General features: G+C 50.3%; 1 protein-coding gene across 1 annotated transcript; it reads left to right on the top strand.

Moving 5' to 3' along the window:
- The first annotated feature begins 13,145 nt into the window (after positions 1-13,145).
- LOC146058617 (olfactory receptor 2M3-like) lies at positions 13,146-14,105 on the top strand. Its single transcript, XM_083170890.1, has one exon. It carries the CDS (start codon positions 13,146-13,148, stop codon positions 14,103-14,105), a length of 960 nt encoding a protein of 319 aa, XP_083027016.1.
- The last annotated feature ends 7,168 nt before the right edge of the window (positions 14,106-21,273 follow it).

Below are 21,273 nucleotides of genomic sequence, written 5' to 3'. Positions count from 1 at the left end.
GGATGGCGCACCAAGAGGCTCGGTCATGGTCGGATGAGGAAAGGAAATCGGCCGACGGTATATTAAAGAAGTTAGCTGGTATATTCAATGCACAATCCACCGCAGAATTGAAATGGCGACTGTAAGCCCGGAAACAGCAGCCTCAAGAAACCTTGCGGGAGTTTGCCCTAGGACTACAGGAGGCGATGCGGGCAATTCAAGCGAGAACCCCGCAAGAAGTCATACAGGTAGATGAGAGACTGATTGACATCTTCATTGAGGGAGCCTGAGGGGAAGCAATTAGGTCCCAACTGATAATGTGGAGGCAACAGAAACCCGACTGCACCTTCCCAGAGTTTAAAGAAACCATCCTGACCATTTTGGGGTTAAACCAGAATGTCGACGAAGAAGGTGGAGCTGGAGCAATGGAAATGGAAGATGACGAGGTGGAGCGAACCCAGTTCTTTCCAAGGCCGGAACTCAGAAAGTCCAAGCACGCAGTAACGCAACAAGTCCAGGTGACCCCAGGTACGATTGAGACCCTAACCAGTGCAATCACGGAAATTATGAAGGAGCTACGAGACATACGAGTGCAACAGAGGGAAGCCCATCAAGGAGGATGGCAACGTGACTCAGACGGAAGAGGCAGACGACAGTGGGATATCCCACAAAGGTCAGGACAGCGCTCCACTGACCAGTTTGATGCTCAAGGGAGACCCATCTGCCAGCGATGCAAGCTTAGCGGGCATGTTGAGCGTGAATGTGACAGCCACCCTTTAAACAACACGATCCCGAGGCAAGGGACTGACCCTCCTAGTAGGTCCATCGACCCAAGAGTGGTGGCCGCAGTTCATTGGCAAGTGCCCCCACCTGAAGATACGAGACTTGGCTATTGGAGAAGCACGACTGGAACAACAGGGTTGCCTGGTCACATCCACCTGCAACAACCATCTAGCCCCAGTCATCTTGGGAATGAGTGTCCTGAAAAATTGCAACAACGAGCTGGTAGAGGCCCTCCGGCTGGAGATGTGGGCTGCCGCCCAAAACGAGTGAAGAGCCATGCAGCAGACAGTATGCCTCATCGAGGGACACAAGTTCTTCGTCAATTCCAGGGGAGAAGTGGGAAAAGCGAGGATTCCTGACCGCCAACCCATCCTTCTATGACCCAATACGGAACACGTGATCTGGTGCAAGGCCAGGATTGGACCAGGTGGGTGGGACTATGAGCCCGTCATCAAGCCCTGTGACTTCGAAGGACAACAGCCCTTTGCAGTAGCCAGAATGCTAGCCAGAGTGGAGCATGGGAGAGTCCCCGTTCGTGTGCTGAACCCACACAGCTACCCTATACGGTTGTTCCGACAGTGCCCGGTGGCGAATGTGGTCCTGATTGATTTCCAGGACATCCTGGAAGAGTCCTTGCTGAAAACCCAACCAGGAGCCGTGGTGGGTCAGTCGAGCCTGATCACCACTGAGACCGCTTGGTGGAAGGAGCTGCAGATTGGCGATGCGGATACCCCAGCAGATCAGCGTGATGGCGTCATCAAGGTCGTATGCAGGAATACCGGGACATCCAGCCAACCTCCGACCGACTTTGGAAGAGTGAATGAAGTACAACACCACATCCCCAATGGGACCAGCCCACCCATTAAAGAGAGGCACCAACTGCTCCCACCGGCCATGTACCAGCCAGTGCGGACAATGATTAGCGAGATGCAAGAGGCCGGCGTGATCAAGGAGAGTCACAGCCCGTGGGCCGCCCCGCTGGTCATAGTCAAGAAGAAGGATGGCAGCCTTTGCTTCTGCGTCAACTACAGAAGATTGAATGCGGTGACGCACAAGGACGCGTACCCCTTGCCCCGGATTGAAGAGTCACTGATGGCCCTGAAGACTGCCATCTAGTTCTCCACCCTAGACTTGACCAGCGGGTACTGGCAGATCCCGATGGCCCCTGAAGACCGGGAGAAGACGGCGTTCACCACCCCCATGGGCCTCTTTGAATTTGACCGGATGCCGTTCGGGCTCTGAAACACCCCTGCTACCTTCCAAAGGGTCATGGAGCACTTTTTGGGACACAGGAACTTCGAGATGGTCCTACTGTATCTCGATGATGTCATTATCTTTTCCAAGACATATGAGGACCATCTGAAGCATCTTGAAGAAGTCTTTGTACAGCTGACGCGGTGTGGACTGAAGCTGAAACCATCCAAGTTCCACCTCCTGAAGCCCCAGGTGCAGTATCTCGGACACATAGTGAGTGCTGAAGGGGTGAAGCCAGATCCTGAGAAGATCCATGTGGTACAAGACTGGCAAGCGCAGAGAACGGTCAAGGATGAAAGAAGCTTCTTCTGGTTCGTTGGGTACTACCGAGGCTTCATAGAAAATTTCGCCAAAGTGGCCATGCCCCTCCATGAGCTCCTGCGTGGTAAGTCAGGCCAAGAAAGACTAAGCACATCTTTGGTCTCCTGGGCCCAAGAACACCAAGCTTCATTCGACCAGCTCAAGCAGGCTCTGATCGAGGCACCCCTCCTCGCCTACCCTGACTACGAGAAGCCCTTCCAGGTCTATACTGATGCCAACCACCGAGGCCTGGGAGCAATGCTCTTGCACGTTCAGGATGGTCGAGAGAGGGTGATCACCTATGCCAGCAGTGGTCTCAGGAAAGCGGAGCAGAACAGCGAGAACTACACCACATTCAAGCTTAAACTACTCGCTCTTATCTGGGCTGTGACGGAGAAGTTCAAAAATTACTCCCTTCGTGATCATCACTGATAACAACCCATTGGCCCACCTGTCCACGGCCTGCCTGGGAATGAGTGAGCAGAGATGGATGGCACGGCTCACCAACTTTCGTTACACTGTGGCATATCGAAGTGGGAAGTCCAACGGCAACGCAGATGCCATGTCTCGTCTGCCCACTGAGGATATTGAAGAAGAGGCGTGAGATTGGTCTAAAGACGTTGAGACCTCGGTGTTCAAGATACCCAAGGCACGCAGGTCTGTCGTCACTTCCAATCCTGTAGTGGCGACTATGGGTGCTTCCCCTGAGCCGAGTCCACGTGACCAGTTGGGAGTCGACTGGGAACTGATCCAGAAAAACGATCCAGCGATCAAAGACCTGAGAGACCTCCTCTGCCAAAAGATGCGACTCACCAAATCACAGAGGGCCAAGGCTGATTCTGAATTGGTCAAACTCCTGAGGCATCATGACCACCTGAGCCTTCAACAGGGACTTGTTGTGTGCACCAGCCTACCACAACCAGTCTGGCCACTTCGGCACCCAGAAGACAGAAGCCACATTGAGGAAGCGGTACTTCTGGATTGGGATGCGCACAGACATAGAGGAATGGTGTCTGAATTGCGTGAGTTAACCTGAAGCGCCCGGTTGAGTCTTCCCAGAAGGATCCTCTGCACCCGATACCCAGCAGTCCACCGTGAGCTTGTAGTGATGGATCATGTCAAGTTGGAGCCCAGCCCCAGCGGTTTCCAGTATGCCCTTACAATCATGGATCACTACAGTCGCTTCCTGGTAGTGATTCCAGCTCATGACCTGACTACGAAGACCACAGCAGAGCTTTTCATGAGGCACTTCGTCCATCACTATGGATACCCCGACAGGGTCTTAACAGACCAGGGCCCAGCGTTCGAGTCCCAGCTCTTCCATGAACTGTGTCACATGTACGGATGTCGGAAGCTGAGGACTACAGCCTATCACCCCCAGGGGAATGGCCTCTGCGAGAGGGCAATTCAGACTGTGATTGGGATGCTGCGAAGCCTCTCTGCTGAAAATCGGGCCTAATGGCCCGCCTTCTTCCAGACATGGCCTACTTGTACAACAATACAGAGCACTGTTCGACGGGGTTCACACCCTTCTATCTAATGTTCGGAAGGCAAGGCAAACACCCCAAGGACCTGGAGCTGGCCCCAGAATTTGGTGAATCCAGTGCCCATCAAACTGAATGGGTGCAAGAACATCAGCACCGCATCGAGACCGCCCGACAAGTCGTTGAAAAGCGCCTAGAAGTCGTACATGTTCGTCAAGAGCGAGATTACAATACAGATGCACGGCCAGTGCCATTACAAGTTGGCGACAGAGTGTGGAGAAAGAAAAGTCGCCGAACCAGCAAGCTTGATACAATGTGGGAAGATACACCATAAACCCTTGTGACAGTTCCAGCCGCCGAGTCCTACACGTATCAAATTCAAGTGAAAGACGGCTTAATCAGCATTGTACCTCATGACCAGCTGAAACTGTGTACCACTGCAGAACCAGAATCCGTACTGCAGGAAGTGGATGGTCCTATGGCAGAGGAGTGGGACCCCTGGGGAGGTATACCACGTGATGACCCATTTAAGCTACTAATGTTCTTGGAACATGCTGTTCACAGCCTCAGGGTCAGGAGCACCGCTCCAGAGTTGCCGAGGGATGAACCCCTCCTGGAAGAGCAACACCCAGTACCAAATGTCAATAATGATGTTCATGTTGAAGATGCACCACGCGTAATCGGTGTCAGGAGGTCAGAACGCGCCACCAGAGGCGTTCTGCCCTCGCGCTACTGAGAATAAACTCGCCATGTTCCTTGAATGCATAAATATCTTTATATGTTCCAGCAGGGGGATGTGTGGAACCCCACTGCAGTGGTGTCCCCCCCCCCTTTTTCCTTCATTCTACCCCCAACGTTATGTTAAACAGATTCTTCCACCCATGGACTGGGGCATGAAGGGTTAACTGGAGCAGAAGGGGTTAACAGACCCAGCAGTGCCCCAGCTCCCTTACACGTGAAAGGAGCCTGCCATGCTCCTGATTGGCTGGCTGAGGAAGTGCGCGGAGAAGAGGTCAGAGGTGACAAGGCTGCAGAGCAGCGTGTGAGGAAGCGTGCCGCAGGGGAGAGAAGAAGTGTGGCTGACCATTTTTGCAGAGCAGTGCACAGCGGGCGTGTAGAGAGAAGCCAGCGTCTGGAAGCCGGAGCAGAGCAATTGCCACTGTGAGGTCCCGGCGAGGTGATTGACAGCGGGCAAAGAGGAGAGAGCTGTGCTGCATCACTGAGCAGCGCCGGAGATCAAAGGAGCCGCTGCCTGCGCTCACACCCGGCCTGCGGCGGTGACTGACAGCGGGGAAACAGAGAGCTGGACAGCGAAAGCCAGGGGATGGTGCTGAAGAGGAGGTGCCACTGAGGAGAATTGCCCGGCCGGAGAGAAAGGCAGCACGTGGGCAGATGAGTAAGGGACGGCCTGGGGACAGCCACCGGACCCCAGACACCACTGCGCCCCAGCATCCAGTGTAGCTGACAAGAAATAGCTGGCAGAGATCGTTACCGGCCGGAGCCAGAATCAGCACCAGAGACCCAGGTCCCCAGCCCCTTCTAGTCTCCCTGCACCTTTGCCAACCCAAGCCCCGGTATATGAGGCCCCTGTCACCCCAGCGACACTTATGCCAAGAGCAAGCCTGCTGCTAAAAGCCTGTCTCTTGGAGCACTGCCTTCCCTGCCACCCCGTGCTGTGCCATACATTAACAGACAGGGTTGCCAAAGTGCCTTGAGGCACTAGGACTCTCGCTTAAATTGACTACCCAGCAGTCCTGTTGCCCCATCTAAGGGAAACCTCTCCAGTACTTCCAGTTACGAGGGCCACTGACGCCATCGCTCCTACTAGCCATCTGTAGGGCCGCAGACCCCATCGCCCTGGTATCGTTCTAACAAGACTACCCCTTGTTGTATTTTCAACAGGGAGTTGTCCTAGGTAACGGCGGCTCGACTGTCCCTCTCGAAGAGGATTGTTAACCTTTATGGATATATCTAAAAGTAGTGTGCACACTAAAAATAGGGCCCTAATTCACTATTGAGGACTTGTTCTTCGTGGGACCTTTATTCACCCTCAGGGACTGTGTTGCATCTGGGACTACAGTTTAGCATGCAGATGTATAAGGTGTAGCACCACCTGGTGGACATTTGGTGGTAAAGCAGTTTAGTTACAGTAAAGTGTTTAAGTGACAGTCTTATATTTCTGAAATCATTATGTTATGTCATTTCATATGCAACATGTTGTTATTGTCTTTTGGTAAGAGATGGTAAATGACCACTGCAAACTGGCCATTTACTTTTTCTGATGTGGTCATTGGCTACTAAATTCTGACAGGAATATTTATATGTCTTTTTCTTGTTTGATATTTGCACAAATACTTGAAAAGTATCGCAGCAATTACACTACATCTCCTATTAATAAATATTCATTGCTGCTAGCCGTGGTTGCCCTCTTTTCTTTGTGGGTCCTCCCCGGAGCGTCCTATCTCCTGCCTTCAGTGTCTGTCGTCAGCTAACAAGGGCCGTGAGGAAACCAAGAATCCACTGCCGTCACCTGATCCAGGTATGTCATCGTTCAGTCCATCGTTTCAGGCGCTCCTGTCACAACTACATGCCAAATGTCGATATGGAAAAGGGCGACAGTATACAATATAACAATGTACTTCTCTGCAGTCCTGACCCAAAATGGCTGCCACCAGTTGCTATGGATGCTAGAAGAGTGCGGCAGCCATTTTGGGAGGGATATTTTTAGCGGGGACAGAGACAACAGACCTTGGGGGTAGCAGGATGCCAGAGGAATCCCCCTGACAACGAGCAGGTACCATGAAAGTGGTAGAGGGGGTTGGGTGGGGGAAGGGTGTCAGGAGGACACTGAAGGAGGGGGTGACAAAAACTATGTCTGGTGAGTGGGCACAATAATTATAGTGAGGCTACTGAGTGCAGTCCCCTCCCCCCGAAAAAATGGTTACATGGTGGATCACTGGAAGTGTCCAATCAGCTTAATTAGTTTTATAATTACATGTCATTTTTGGGGTGGTTCATAAAAAATGGCCTCAAATTACCTTTTTTCAGCACTTTATGCACCCAAAATTTAACCCCTTGAGTAGTGGGTTTTCCTGGAGCAGGACAAACCTACCAGGGCAGATTAGTGCTGCCCCAGAAATACCCACCACTGAATCTGCAGCCGCTTCTGCCCTGGGGCTGCTTCTGCCAGCTTCAGCTGTTTGAGGGCACTTGGGGAAGTTGAGGGCAGCGGGGGGGCCTCAGGCATTCCAACGTTTGGGAATTTATTTGTTTGCCCGAATGCCTGAGCACTCTTGAGCAGCCCCGAACTTCTATGAGCAGCGGGGGAGATTGCTCAGTTGGGAGTACTTGGGCAATGTTTGCTGTTCTCACATGCGGGAATATGCGCATGCGCAACCACCGGAGTGAACGCCGTTGGCGAGTTTCACACTCGCCGGGTGGGTAAGCTCAAGGAAGGGCGGGCAGGGGTGGTTAGCAGAGGATCATCCATGGGTGCGCCCACAAAAACGGTGGGTGCACCCAAGTTTATACTGAGTTTTATTAGCAAAGGGAAAAAAAAATCCTTCAATGGTGAATGTCCTTTGAAAAACCATTGATGATGATGACGAGCGGCATCTGAACACAGCAGATTGCGACATGCCGGTGATTGTTCTGAAAGTCTCCCACAAATCCCATCTGGCTAAATGCTGCGCTCACACAATGGCTTCCTAATGTCACATATACAGCCATAATGAGGCCGCGCGCTGCTGCTGTACAGTCAGTAGGGACGTCATTATGGAACGATACATCTGACTTTGGTTAATGGAGTCACTGAGGGCACCATTAGCGGTGTCACTGTGTCACTGCGTGATCTCTCCGCGCCTCTTTCTTATCATTACGCTCTCGCTGGGGAACGTTTTTGCCAAGTCAGTTTTGCAACGACTTTAAGCGTATGGTTAGACCCAGCGGGATGCATATAGTGCACATACGTTACATGATGTCATGTTATCATCAGTATTATCCAGAACATGATTACTAGATCACATACAAAGGACACAAACATTTTAGTTAAAGCTTATTTAAGAATTACACAACTAAAATGTTGAAGCCCTGTACATATAAACCTTTTGAATAAAGTGGTCATTCACTAATGGACGAACTTAAAGTAACATTGCTAACGCAGATTTGTGGTGCAATCCAAAAGCCAAATACGGGGACGCTGCACCAACCGCCAGTGAGCCCCGGCCTGCGATGTTGGGCAACACTTGGGGTGGCAGTGGGTGTGGCTCCCTAATTTGAATGTTGTACTGCCCTGCACCACTTCGACAGCTGCCACTCTTTGCAGCCGCTGCCCAGCTGAGTAAGCCTAAGCCAGTGCCGTTTTTACCGGCAACCGCTTGGGGCTCCCAGTGACTTCTAACAGTGGTAGTTAGTGGGGCACCGCCCGCACTCTCCAGCAGCTACTCTTCAGAGGAGTCCAGGCTTCTGCCTGACCACAGCCATTTGAGGTACCAGCAACCACAGTATCCATGTCGCGAGCTCTGATTGGCTCATGAAATGGCTGAGGACCACAGGACAGGTGGGAGAAGCCTGCACTCTACTCTCTTCTCAGGGGCGACAACAGCAGTGGCAGAGGCTGGCCCAGGCTGTGAGACTGCACTACTGGGGGCAATATGAAATGGGACTAAAGGGGTCATTATGAATTGGCACTACAGCAGGCATTTTGTATAACTGGTACAACAGGAGGCATTAGGTATAATCCGCACTGCAGGAGGCCAGGAAAAGCTGCGGGGGGTATGTACAGACCCTGTCTAGGCAGCCGCGGGGGTATGTACAGACCCTGTCTAGGCAGCCGCGGGAGTATGTACAGACCCTGTCTAGGCAGCTGCGGGGGTATGTACAGACCCTGTCTAGGCAGCTGCGGGGGTATGTACAGACCCTGTCTAGGCAGCCGCGGGGGTATGTACAGACCCTGTCTAGGCAGCTGCGGGGGTATGTACAGACCCTGTCTAGGCAGCTGTGGGGGTATGTACAGACCCTGTCTAGGCAGCTGCGGGGGTATGTACAGACCCTGTCTAGGCAGCTGCGGGGGTATGTACAGACTCTGACTAGGCAGCTGCGGGGGTATGTACAGACCCTGTCTAGGCAGCTGCGGGGGTATGTACAGACCCTGTCTAGGCAGCTGCGGGGGTATGTACAGACCCTGTCTAGGCAGCTGCGGGGGTATGTACAGACCCTGTCTAGGCAGCTGTGGGGGTATGTACAGACCCTGTCTAGGCAGCTGCGGGGGTATGTACAGACCCTGTCTAGGCAGCTGCGGGGGGTATGTACAGACCCTGTCTAGGCAGCTGCGGGGGTATGTACAGACCCTGTCTAGGCAGCTGCGGGGGTCTGTACAGACCCTGTCTAGGCAGCTGCGGGGGTATGTACAGACACTGTCTAGGCAGCCGCGGGGGTATGTACAGACCCTGTCTAGGCAGCTGCGGGGGTATGTACAGACCCTGTCTAGGCAGCTGCGGGGGTATGTACAGACCCTGTCTAGGCAGCTGCGGGGGTATGTACAGACCCTGCCTAGGCAGCTGCGGGGGTACGTACAGACCCTGCCTAGGCAGCTGCGGGGGTATGTACAGACCCTGTCTAGGCAGCTGCGGGGGTATGTAGAGACCCTGTCTAGGCAGCTGCGGGGGTATGTACAGACCCTGTCTAGGCAGCTGCGGGGTATGTACAGACCCTGCCTAGGCAGCCGCGGGGGTACGTACAGACCCTGTCTAGGCAGCTGCGGGGGTATGTACAGACCCTGTCTAGGCAGCTGCGGGGGTATGTCCAGACCCTGTCTAGGCAGCTGCGGGGGTATGTACAGACCCTGTCTAGGCAGCTGCGGGGTTGAAATGGAAGTGGTCGACATGGTCAAAAGGTCGACATGGTCAAAGGGTCGACATGAAAAGGGTCAGCATGAGTTTTTTTCAGGTTTTTTTTCCACGTTTTTACATACTTAATTATCCACGAGGACATAGATGGAGAATATAATAGTGCGCCCAGAGCTGCATAGTGCTCATGTAGACATATGTCGACATATGCACCAAAACCACAAAAAACGTATGTCGGCCTTTTTCGTGTTGACTTTTTAAATGTCGATATATTGCTTGTGTCGACCTTTTGACCATATAGACAAAATCACGTCAACATTTTTCATATGTCGAACATTTGCCTGTCAACCAATAGTGGTTGATTTATTGATTGTCGACCTAATTACTGTATACTGTATACAATATATTGCTGAGCAATATATCGCCCCCGTGTGTACACAGTTTAAAACTAGCAGGTACCCTCATCAAACCCTACATCAGTCTGCACATTTAAAATGCCCCCACCCGCTCCATGCAGCACGCTATGGTTAGCCAACACTGCGTTATATATCTACATTTACTCAAGGCCGATGCAAGACCGATCAGAAACCAGGGCAAAGCTTAGGCCGACCTTTTGCAAATAACTAAAAAATATAAACAATATTTCTCAACTCCTCCAAGATGCAGGTCAGCCTCGTAATAGGCAGTATCTCAAGTATTCCTTTTCTTACCTTCTTTTCCAACCCTTGTAAGGAATCCTTGGCTATTAGCAGTTTATTCTTTTATGGCCTTTTCTCTTCTCAGTTGCCGGAAAACAGATAGTACTGTAGTTGTCATTTTCATTCAAATTTTCTAATTTAATTCATTTTTAATCAATCAATCAATCAATGTTTTATCAGTCTTACTCCACCTCCATTTCCCGGTATTGCCATGGGCCCACTTCTTTTGAAGACATTCCTTCTATGGGGTTGTATAGTTTATTAATCTGTCATCGTCTGCTGGGATATATGGCCATTAAGTAGACCATATTTGGGACGACCACTGAAGGTCGACATGGCTTAGGATGACACATTAAATAAATTGACATGGGTAAGGTTGACAGCATTGGAAGATCGACTCAAGCATTAGGTTAACAATGGGAAGGTTCGACGGTCAAAAAGGTCAATTTTACTTTTTCACTTTTTTTAAACCGCCATGTGCTGACAGGTGGTGTTACATGACTTTTCATCCACTACAGCGTGGTGGGAGAATAAAATAGTGTCCAAGTGGTCGCAGTGCACTTTGACGGTATCCATATCGACAAATAAACATGAAAAACGCAATGCATTTCAAAATAATGTGACCCATACCCACTAGTGCAAGGTTCCACACTTAATATGTGCCGTGTGTTTGTGCCGCTGCTCCGTAGCTTTGTTTAGCCAACCAGCCTTTGCATAATGTTGGTGAACAATATTGTGGGTTGTAAGATGGTCAATATTGTCTGGAAATGAACATAAACAAGCACAAAGGCCCTTATTCTGGTTGGTGCGGTAATATCCGCGTGCGTTCGTGCCGCCGATGTTTTGTGTCTGCGCATGTGCAGAGGCGTGTCTGCGCATGTGCGAGCGGGGCGTACGGCCAAATCCCGCATGAAATGTGAACACTCCGAACAGGGGGTGGAGAGGGGCGTGAAGGGCTATTTGGGCTCATTACCATATGCATACGCCCCACGTTTCATGGGCGTTCCCATGCAAACGCTGGGCGTACGTATGGTAATGCAGTCGTGACGCACGTGTAGGGGGCAGACATATGACATCGCCGGATGTCAGCTGCCCGCCCAGATCACTGCTTTTGCATGGAAAAATGTCCGTGTGGTCTAAGTTTGTGGGAGCTGTCGGACCACTCGGTCCTGCATTCGATGGTCTGCGACGATGGGGGAGGTTCCCTGAGATGGAGGAGGCGTATTTGGTGAAAAAAACACGTGCGGTCCGTTCGGCCAGCTTCTTACCGCGTACGGATGGAGTTGGCGATCCTTATGGAAGGCGGGGTTTCGCACGCACGGTCCTGGCCGCATATTCGCATCCGGCCACACCGATCAGAATAAGGGCCAAAGTGTGGATACTGTAAGGGAGCTTGATATGGAGAGAAGATGAGTTTCAGAATAGTGGGGCAGCACAGGAGAAGTCTTGTATGTGGGAGTGACACGAGGTGACCAGAGCCGAGCAGAGGTAATGGTCAGTGGAGGAGCAGAGAGAACGTCAACAAAGCAACATAATAGGTCAATGGGACAGGCAGTAACATTTGTAGACAGTAGCTTGAGGTGGTTCAGAGCAGTGTGGTATAATAGATGTACAGGTTTGGGATAGACAGTCAACAGATCAACCCATATGGTCGGTATGCAATTGGTCGACTAAAACAAAAGGTTCACATGGTCAAAAGGACAACATGGGAAAGGTAAAAAGCAGAAAAGGTTGACAGGGTCAAAAAGTTGAAATGGAAATGGTTGACGGAACAATCAGTGGAAGTCTGTGTCCTCATGGTGTTGCTTTGCTTGCCATGCTCTAGGCAGGTTACTATTCCCAACATGTGAAACTTTTGTACCTGTCAAACGTAGACACCGTCGACCTTTGACATATCGATCTCTTTGGCCATGTTGAATTCTTGTATGTCACACCCCCATTTTCCATCATTATGGAGGCATACCCAGTGCCCAGTGTCCTTCTGTTTCTGTAGCATCTCGTCACTGCACCTCTGCTAAGAAGAATGAGTGACAGGTGTTCTCCCCACAACTCCTCCCCACCGCGGGACTCTGCTGCTCGTGGGTGGGACAATCCCCAAAAAACTGCAACTGTCCTGTGAAAATCAGGACAGTGGGGAGGTATGCAGTGCGGACTCCGGGGCCAATTCATATTTGTACCCAATAGGTGATGTTCACGTGAGAGGAATGATTGAGAGGAAGTGACAATATCAAGGGGTTAATGATATTAACCCGTGAGGCGTCATAGTTGTTTTTGGGGCACGTATCCGCCATCAGCTGCAAGGGCTAGATTTATCCTCCATGTTCCTCATACTTGCATACAAGCTACTTATGTCTACGCAATTGCGAATGAGTTGGCGACGGCTCCGGTGGGTTTCACTTTTCATATTTGGGTGATATTAGCAATTCGGTAGACTTTACAATTGCATATATAGCGCAGCTTGTCTTATACATAACAGGAATTAATGTAAGAAAGAAACTTCCTGCTTGGCAATTAGCAATTAATGAATCCCATGAGATTTATGAGATCTGCTTTGCCTTATGCCAGCTGTTTGCCCCTAGGGGCAATTCCTATGGGGCATCGCTCTATATAAACTGTGGGAATCTCACACCGCGTTCCCGCTCTGAGGTTCTGATGAAGCAGATTGTCCGTGTGTGGTGTAAGTTACATCAACATACAGTTACCATCATGGTAATGAGGTCGGTGACACTGATACTGCTGAGATATGAAATAACCAGCTAGTCCCCATGTGTCACCCGATGTACTAAAACCAGAAGAAGATGATGTCTAATCAAACTGGAAGTCCAGAGATCGTATTGGTCGGATTCCCCGGGATTACAGAAGACTACAACGCCTTCATATCCGCCATGATGTTCCTGGTGTATGTGATGTCACTGACTGCCAATGGGAGCGTCATCGGTCTGGTCATCCTGAATACGCACCTGCACCAGCCCATGTACCTGATCATAGCAAATCTCGCTGCATCAGACCTTTTATTCGACACAGTGACTCTACCAAAGCTAATCGCCAAGTACTGGTTCGGAGCCTCCTCCATGCCCTTCCCTGTGTGCGTCTTCCAGATGTTTTGCGTCCATTACTTGGGGACTGTGGATTCCTACCTTCTGATGGTGATGGCGGTAGATCGTTATATGTCTATATGCCAGCCCCTGAGATACGCCACCATTATCACAAATAAAACTGTTGTCATTGCTTGCGGCATCTGCTGGGTTTTTATTGCAACCTCTACCAATGCGACCATTGCTTCTCAGGCCTCACAAATTGACCGATGTGGCGTTAACAAGATATATACCTTATTCTGTACCCATGCAACAATCTCAGCCTTAGCGTGTTCCGACACAACATATATGAGAAGAGTGGCCTTTGTGTGCGCCATGGTGGTGCTGCTGGTGCCCTTGGGGGTGATATTGTTGTCATACGCCCTGATAATAGCCGTGATCTCATCCCGACCCGACAGCTGGCGCAGAGCGTTCTACACCTGCACCACCCACCTGCTAGTCGTGGGGTTATATTATATTCCCCGGATCTTTGTCTACATAGTAACGAACATTCCTTTATTAGTAATAATTACACCTAGTGTCAACGCTTTGCTTCTCTTCCTGTACTCCGTGGTGCCCCATGTAGCCAACCCCATTATATACTTTCTTAGGACAAAGGAAATCAGACAGACGTTACGGAAAGTTCTAAACAAAATCAGGATCAGGACTTACCTTGCGTTTCGTTAGGAGACTGGGGAATGTTTCCGTCGGCAGTACGTCTTCATGGATGTAGAAGAACGGAGACCGTTTCCGTCGACAGTACGTCATCACAAACATATGATGTAACTTTCCTGCAGTGTTTTTACATAATGAAGGAAACGTCTTAATAACTGTAGCAAAATGTACCAAATTTGTGTATAAAATGATTATATTTTCTTAATTCCAATTTGTACTGTATATCATTTTATACAGTAGCTGTGACGGTGGCGTATCTATAACGGATGCATGGCCAGGGCAGGATTTAGGGCCTCACGGGCCTGGAAATGTTCAGGAGCCTATTATGAGAAAGAGGTGAGGCCAATGCCATGTAGGCAGGTAGAACCCGTACACTATACATCCATGTGGCAGTATGGTGTCTGTCTGGTGATCACCATGCTGTCAGGGTGACGGGCCTAGTATTATGTTAAGTCCTGTAGCTGCAGCTCCATCCGCCCCATCGATAATCTGGCCTTGTACAAGGTGTGCCCACCCTGCACCCATGTCGTTATACTCACCTATCCGCCGATTGGGCACTGGCTGTGCAGCAGCAAATATCACTGGGGAAATGGGCGCTGCAGCCGTTTTCTGGTGATTCATGCCTGGGCAATAGAGGTGTCTCAGGGAACGCGTCGCAGGAGCCATGTTGCTGGATACCCAAGGCCGGCGCCACCACTAGGCATTTGCCTATGGGAGCTGGCCAATGGAAGGCAGCACCACATGCTGCAATGTACCACCCCCCTCGTGAGTACCAACCCACGCGCGATTGCTAAATTCATATTACCCCCCACCGAAAACCCTGGCAGTTCAACAGAGCCATGGCCGCGCTGGGCTGGAGATCCCTCATGTTCCCTGCAGCGTCTATGCCTCTATGGACTCGGAGTGCTGTAAACAAGCGCCCTCATTTGACATCCTGTCTTCGGGAAACGGGTAAGAAAACATCAATGCTGGCACCCCGCTGCTGCAGCTGACATCCGGCTGACTGTTAGCCCGGCACAGCGGAGGGGTTAGTGCGCTGCTGTCACATAGGACACTGCCAATAGCCAGAGACTGTAATTAATTCCTGCAACTTTGCCACATGATGCTTCTCTGACCCACTTTGGACCTTATTCAGGTAGTTCCCTTTTACACTAGAGATGAGCAGGTTCGGATCCTAGAGATAAGAACCCCCCAGAACTGACCTAATCCGAGGCCGGTTCTGCGGAGTTTGATTGATCCCGCCATCTTTCTGATTCCAAAACTAGGTCATCGTTCCGCATTGGATTCTCGCGAGACTGGATCGCTATATAAGTCCCAGATCCAGCGCCATCTTCATTCGACAAGTGAAAGTCAGACAGCACGGATGTGTTCATGCTGTCCAGAGCCAGAGTAAGGTCTAAATGGGCCTGGAGCTGAAAATGATCAAGGGCCTATTATGCGCAATTATAGGGGTTGCGGGCAGCACCTAATAATGTGGGAGGCGTGACCAGTGTTCTGGTTGGGTGGTCTGCTCATGGGTGTGTCTCTAGTTGTGTAAATACTTTCAACTAATTATATATACCTGGAAAATGCAGGGGGCTGGCATAAGAAAAATGCAGGGAGATATATTGGCGGGTGCACTCCAAAGGTGCACCCGCAGGACGCCGATGTCCTAAGATACTTGCAGGGTGAGGCGACACTCCAGTCATAAAAAAATACTGAAAACCGAAACTTGGTAGACAGCATGTCAGCACCTTTTATGTGGTAACCTAAGTTTACCACGGGATGCAGTGTAAATTCCGGCGGTCGGGATCCTGGCGTTCAGAATCCCGACGCTGGAATCCCGACACTTTCTCCCTCCGTGGGTGTCCACGACACCCCTGGAGGGAGAATAAATTAGTGTGCCAAGCGTAGCGAGGCACCGGGCCCGCTGCGTGGCGAGCGCAGCGAGCACGCAAGGGGGGGCGATCCATGTCCCCCCCTTGTCGGGATTTCGGCGATCGGGATTCCAGCGTCGGGATTCTGAACGCCGGGATCCCGACCACCGGGATTTAATACTGAATCCGTTTACGACACCATACACCCCTTATACAAATCATGCAACACAATAGTACCCCCTTATACTGTACTTACTTCTTACACATTATGCCACATGGAATGAGACAAAATTTAAACCGATTGAGCAAAAATTCACACTATGGCACACAGATTGAGTCAAAATTCACATTATGCCACGCAGATTAAGGCAAAATTCACATTTTGCCACATGGATTGAGCCAAAATACACTCTATGCCAGGCATGTCCAAACAGTGGCCCTCCAGCTGTTGTGAAACTACACGTCCCAGCATGCCTTGACATAGTTTTAGCATTCCCTAATTGCAAAACTGTGGCAATGCATGATGGGACTTGTAGTTTCACAGCTGGAGGGCCATAGTTTGGACATGCCTGCACTATACCAAACATATTGAGCAATAATGCACAATATGCTTTATAAATAGGGGCATTGCGCGCCAAAGGCGCACATAAAAAATTTACACCATAATGCTCATAACATGTTAAGCCTCACACCATAATCTCCATTACGTATTATGCCAAACACCATAATACCTATTAAAAATGATGCTACATAAGTGTTGCTTACCTACATGTTCATTGCCAGGGGTTCCATGTTCATTGCCAGGGGTTCCATGCTCATTGCCAGGGGTTCCATACTCATTGCCATGTGGGATTACATGCTCATTGCCAAGGGGGAATACATGCTCGCGGTAACTGGGGGACAGTCGCCGGGCAGAAAGGACAGCCATTAACAGCCGGGCAGAGAGCAGGGGGCTGCCCGGCTGTATTTAGAGCACTGCATGTCCCGGCTATTTAAAATAATACCCCTTTCATACCAGAAAATGCAGCGAATATGGTCCCAGGATCATGCAGGGACATTCTCGGACTGGCCCCTTTTACACCAGCCTAGTCCCTGCATTTTCTGGTGTGAGGGGGAGAGAAAACAACCCCCGCCCCCCTTTAAACAACCAGCTATATCTTCGGAACCAACTGACCCATTTACATGAGACCAGTATCATATTAAAGAACTTTTGAGTTGGCTTTGAATGATTTTGGTCCTGTGAAACTGTGCTGTTTGGTTCCAGAGAAATCTGCCCTCAAACAACATGAACAGCCATGACATTACATTTCAGAAATGAGAAAACAAATAGTTTTACCTGCAATATCTCTAGAACCAATGAACCCATATGGACCAGGTATCAGATTGAAGGCCCAGCGATTTGGGTTCGACTGAGATCAACCTCAAGTTTCTGTGATGCCGGAGGGGGAACTGGCAGCCGTTGGAACCGGGTGGAGGTCGGAATTAGCGGGTCCCATGTTATTTTATGGGGAAAACGTTCCAGGTTTGCCTGACTGTATCTCCGGTTCCCGGGGGGCTAGCGACGCGGGGCTGGTCTCGTTAGAAAGCCCTGACCCTCAGCTACAAAATGTGCCTATTTGGAGAGTGGGCCTGGAGCTATAGCTCCATCAGGCCCATTGTTAATCCGGCTCTGATGCTGTCTGCAGAGGGGGCTGCAGAGGGGGAGGTCTGATATGGGGGCTGCCAGTGGCAAACACAGGATTTTTAGAGGGGGGTTTCCAAATGTAATCCAAAGTCTACCACTCTGCAGCACATTGGAGTAAGTACAGGAGTCTGGGGGAGCGGTAAATTAGTATTTGTACAGTATACACTGGATAGTGTATGGAATACAGTATTAATATATAACAGTACAGATGGTCTATAGTACAGGCTGTTTCAAACATTTAAATAAGATAAGTGGTCAGGTAAAGGTTAAACATATCATAATAAATAAAAAAATACAAAGACATAATAGAACCAGGTACTGCACTATCTAAGCTCACATTCTCCCACCTCATGTGTTAATGCTCCTGTCTCTTCTCCTGGCAGCTACTCTCTGGTCTATTGCAATGTTTGAGGGCTCAGATCCACACAGACACACGCACACACACAGCAAACTTGGTAGAAGAAGCTGTCATAATTTAAGGCACTTGCCAAGAGGAGGGGGTTTCTGTGCAACCCCCCCCGCGTTGGCCTATGGCTGCAGGGGGCTTACAGGTCACTCTGATATGGGGGCTGCAGGGAGGGACAAACTCAAGGGGGAACTACTGAGCGGCCAGGGTCCCACTATTAAGGGTGGAACTACTAAGCTGCCAGGTACAACTACCAAGGGGGAACTACTGAGCGGCCAGGGTCCCACTATTAAGGGGGAACTACTGAGCTGCCAGGTAAAACTACCAAGGGGGAACTACTGTGGAAAAAACTAAGGGGGAACTACTAAGGGTACGATTCTGTGGCACTACTAGGGGGGCTGCTATATGGGACTGCTGTGGGAGACAAGGGGATTTTTATTTTTACTGTATCAGTCCAGCTGTGCTGCCCAGTGTCCTGTATCAGTCCAGGGGAGCTGCCCCCATATTTTACTTAAAATAAAATATGTGTTTTAATTTTCTTTTTAACTGCAAGGGGTGTTAAGTGTCCCGTATCAGTCCAGGGGTGCCCACATGTGTGCCATATAATTCCAGGGGTGCCCCCAAGTGTCCCGTATAAGACCAGGGGTGCCCACATGTGTCCCATATAAGTTCAGGGGTGCCCACATGTGTGCCGTATAATTCCATGGGTACCCCCAGGTGCGCTGTATAATTCCATGGTGTCCCGTATCAGACCAGGGGTGACCGCATGTGTCCCATATCAGTACAGGGGTGCTCGCATGTGTCCCATATCAGTACAGGGGTGCCCGAATGTGTCCCATATCAGTACAGGGGTGCTCGCATGTGTCCCATATCAGTCCAGGGGTGCCCGCATGTGTCCCATATCAGTCCAGGGGTGCCCGCATGTGTGCCGTATAAATCCATGGGTGCCGCCATATTTTACTTAAAATAAAAAATGTGCTTTTGTTTTCTTTAACTGCAAGGGGTGTTAAGTGTCCCGTATCAGTCCAGGGGTGCCCACATATGTCCCATATTGCAAGGACCACAGGCGCTCTCTAAGTTCACAATTGTACAAAGAAATTTATTAAGAGTATAACACTGTGTCCAAATTGGACTTGTAGACAAAATACATTAAAATGACAATAAAATCACAACAAGTAATGTGAATACTTGTTGTGATTTTCTCTTACCCAAACCTGGTGGTGGAGCCACAGGTGACAACATGCAGAGTGCCTCCGGATGCACCCTGCTAGGCTCCAAGTGATTGAGGCTGGGAAGGTTCCTGGTCCTGAATAGGCACTGCAGTGGCCGCCGACGCGTTTCGAGCTGAGAAGCTCTTTCTCAAGGCTGTATGCTGCAGTGTCCATATGTGCTGTATAAATACTAAAAAAGTGTGCCAACAAACGGGTTTCCGGCTCCTCCCCTGGAAGTGCGTCTCCAGTTATTTCCTCTATGGGAAAAGTTATTTAGCCGATACTATGTATAACAAATTGCCTGGGACTTCTTAATATTTATAAGGACATTGCTTGTTGTTCTTCCCATATTTTTTGTGAGAATCGTTTGTTTAGCCGGGACTTCCGGTATCTGGTGCCGGAAGTGCTCATTGGTATACTTCCGGCACCCGATACTGGAAGTCAAAGAGGCACCGCGCGCCAGAATCTCAACTCCTACGTACAGGAATTTATCTGGCGAAAGACTGTGGGCGCTGAAAATGGTTTTGAGCGTATTATTTATGCACTTTCTCTTCTGCCAAAGGCTGATGCAGAATCAGAATAATGACTCCTTTATTATTTTCTTTGTTCTTGATTAATTGTTATTATTGTAATTTGTTCATTTGATTATTTCTTCTTAATTATTAAGTAAAATCCAGTTAACAGTTAACACATGTCGTCATTACTGTGTCAGATGTATGATATGGCAGGTGTTAATGTGTTCCTAAAACACCCCCACTATCCACACCAGGCCGAAGCGTGGCGAGCGCAGCAAGGCCGGCGAGGGGACGCATTATGTGTCCTCCCGACTTGTTCATACCCCCACTATCCACGTCGGCGTAGAGTTGATTTTATAAAGTGCGGCGAGTGCAGCGAGTCTGAAGCGTGGCGAGCAGCCGCAGATTACTTCACATGTATTCCGCGTCCGCTCGCCTCACTTTACAAATTCAACTCCATGCCGACTGGATATTGGGGGTATAAACAAGTCGGGAGGACGCGTAACGTGTCGCCTCACGGGGCTCGCTGTGCTCACCACGCTTCGGGCTGGCATGGATAGCGGGGGTCTGAAAAGGATGGATGGAGGGCCTGTCATCCAGCGCCAGAGCTCGCCAGAATGCCCCCGCTGGGGAGATGGTGCTCCATCTGACTGGCACGCACGGGTGTCTCTCACGCACACACGTCCCAGTATCTGGGCGATGGGGGACGCGAACCCTGCTCACCTCCGCTTCAGGGAGATGGGTAGGGTTATGGGGGTGATCCTTGGGGACCAGTGGGGAGCTCCGGTGGAAGGGGATGCGCGAGCGCCTCATGTATCCCTCCAGCGGCTGGTGGGGGCTCGCTGTTGGCTGTTTTCAATTATCTTCTAGGGGCTACCAACTAAAATCTTGCCTAGGGCATGACATCGCTTAGGGCCTGCTCTGCCCGTACCTGTCCTCTATTGTACTCAGCTGTAAGTCACTGTGTCGCTTAGGGCCTGCTCTGCCCGTACCTGTCCTCTATTGTACTCAGCTGTAAGTCACTGTGTCGCTTAGGGCCTGCTCTGCCCGTACCTGTCCTCTATTGTACTCAGCTGTAAGTCACTGTGTCGCTTAGGGCCTGCTCTGCCCGTACCTGTCCTCTATTGTACTCAGCTGTAAGTCACTGTGTCGCTTAGGGCCTGCTCAGCCCGTACCTGTCCTCTATTGTACTCAGCTGTAAGTCACTGTGTCGCTTAGGGCCTGCTCAGCCCGTACCTGTCCTCTATTGTACTCAGCTGTAAGTCACTGTGTCGCTTAGGGCCTGCTCTGCCTGTACCTGTCCTCTATTGTACTCAGCTGTAAGTCACTGTGTCGCTTAGGGCCTGCTCTGCCCGTACCTGTCCTCTATTGTACTCAGCTGTAAGTCACTGTGTCGCTTAGGGCCTGCTCAGCCCGTACCTGTCCTCTATTGTACTCAGCTGTAAGTCACTGTGTCGCTTAGGGCCTGCTCAGCCCGTACCTGTCCTCTATTGTACTCAGCTGTAAGT

This window comes from Crinia signifera, chromosome 2 (genome assembly GCF_055691185.1).
Source record: "Crinia signifera chromosome 2, ASM5569118v1, whole genome shotgun sequence".
Taxonomy (NCBI): domain Eukaryota; kingdom Metazoa; phylum Chordata; class Amphibia; order Anura; family Myobatrachidae; genus Crinia; species Crinia signifera.
The sequence above is the reverse complement of the archived record's forward strand: the minus strand, read 5'-3'. Positions and strand labels throughout refer to the sequence as shown.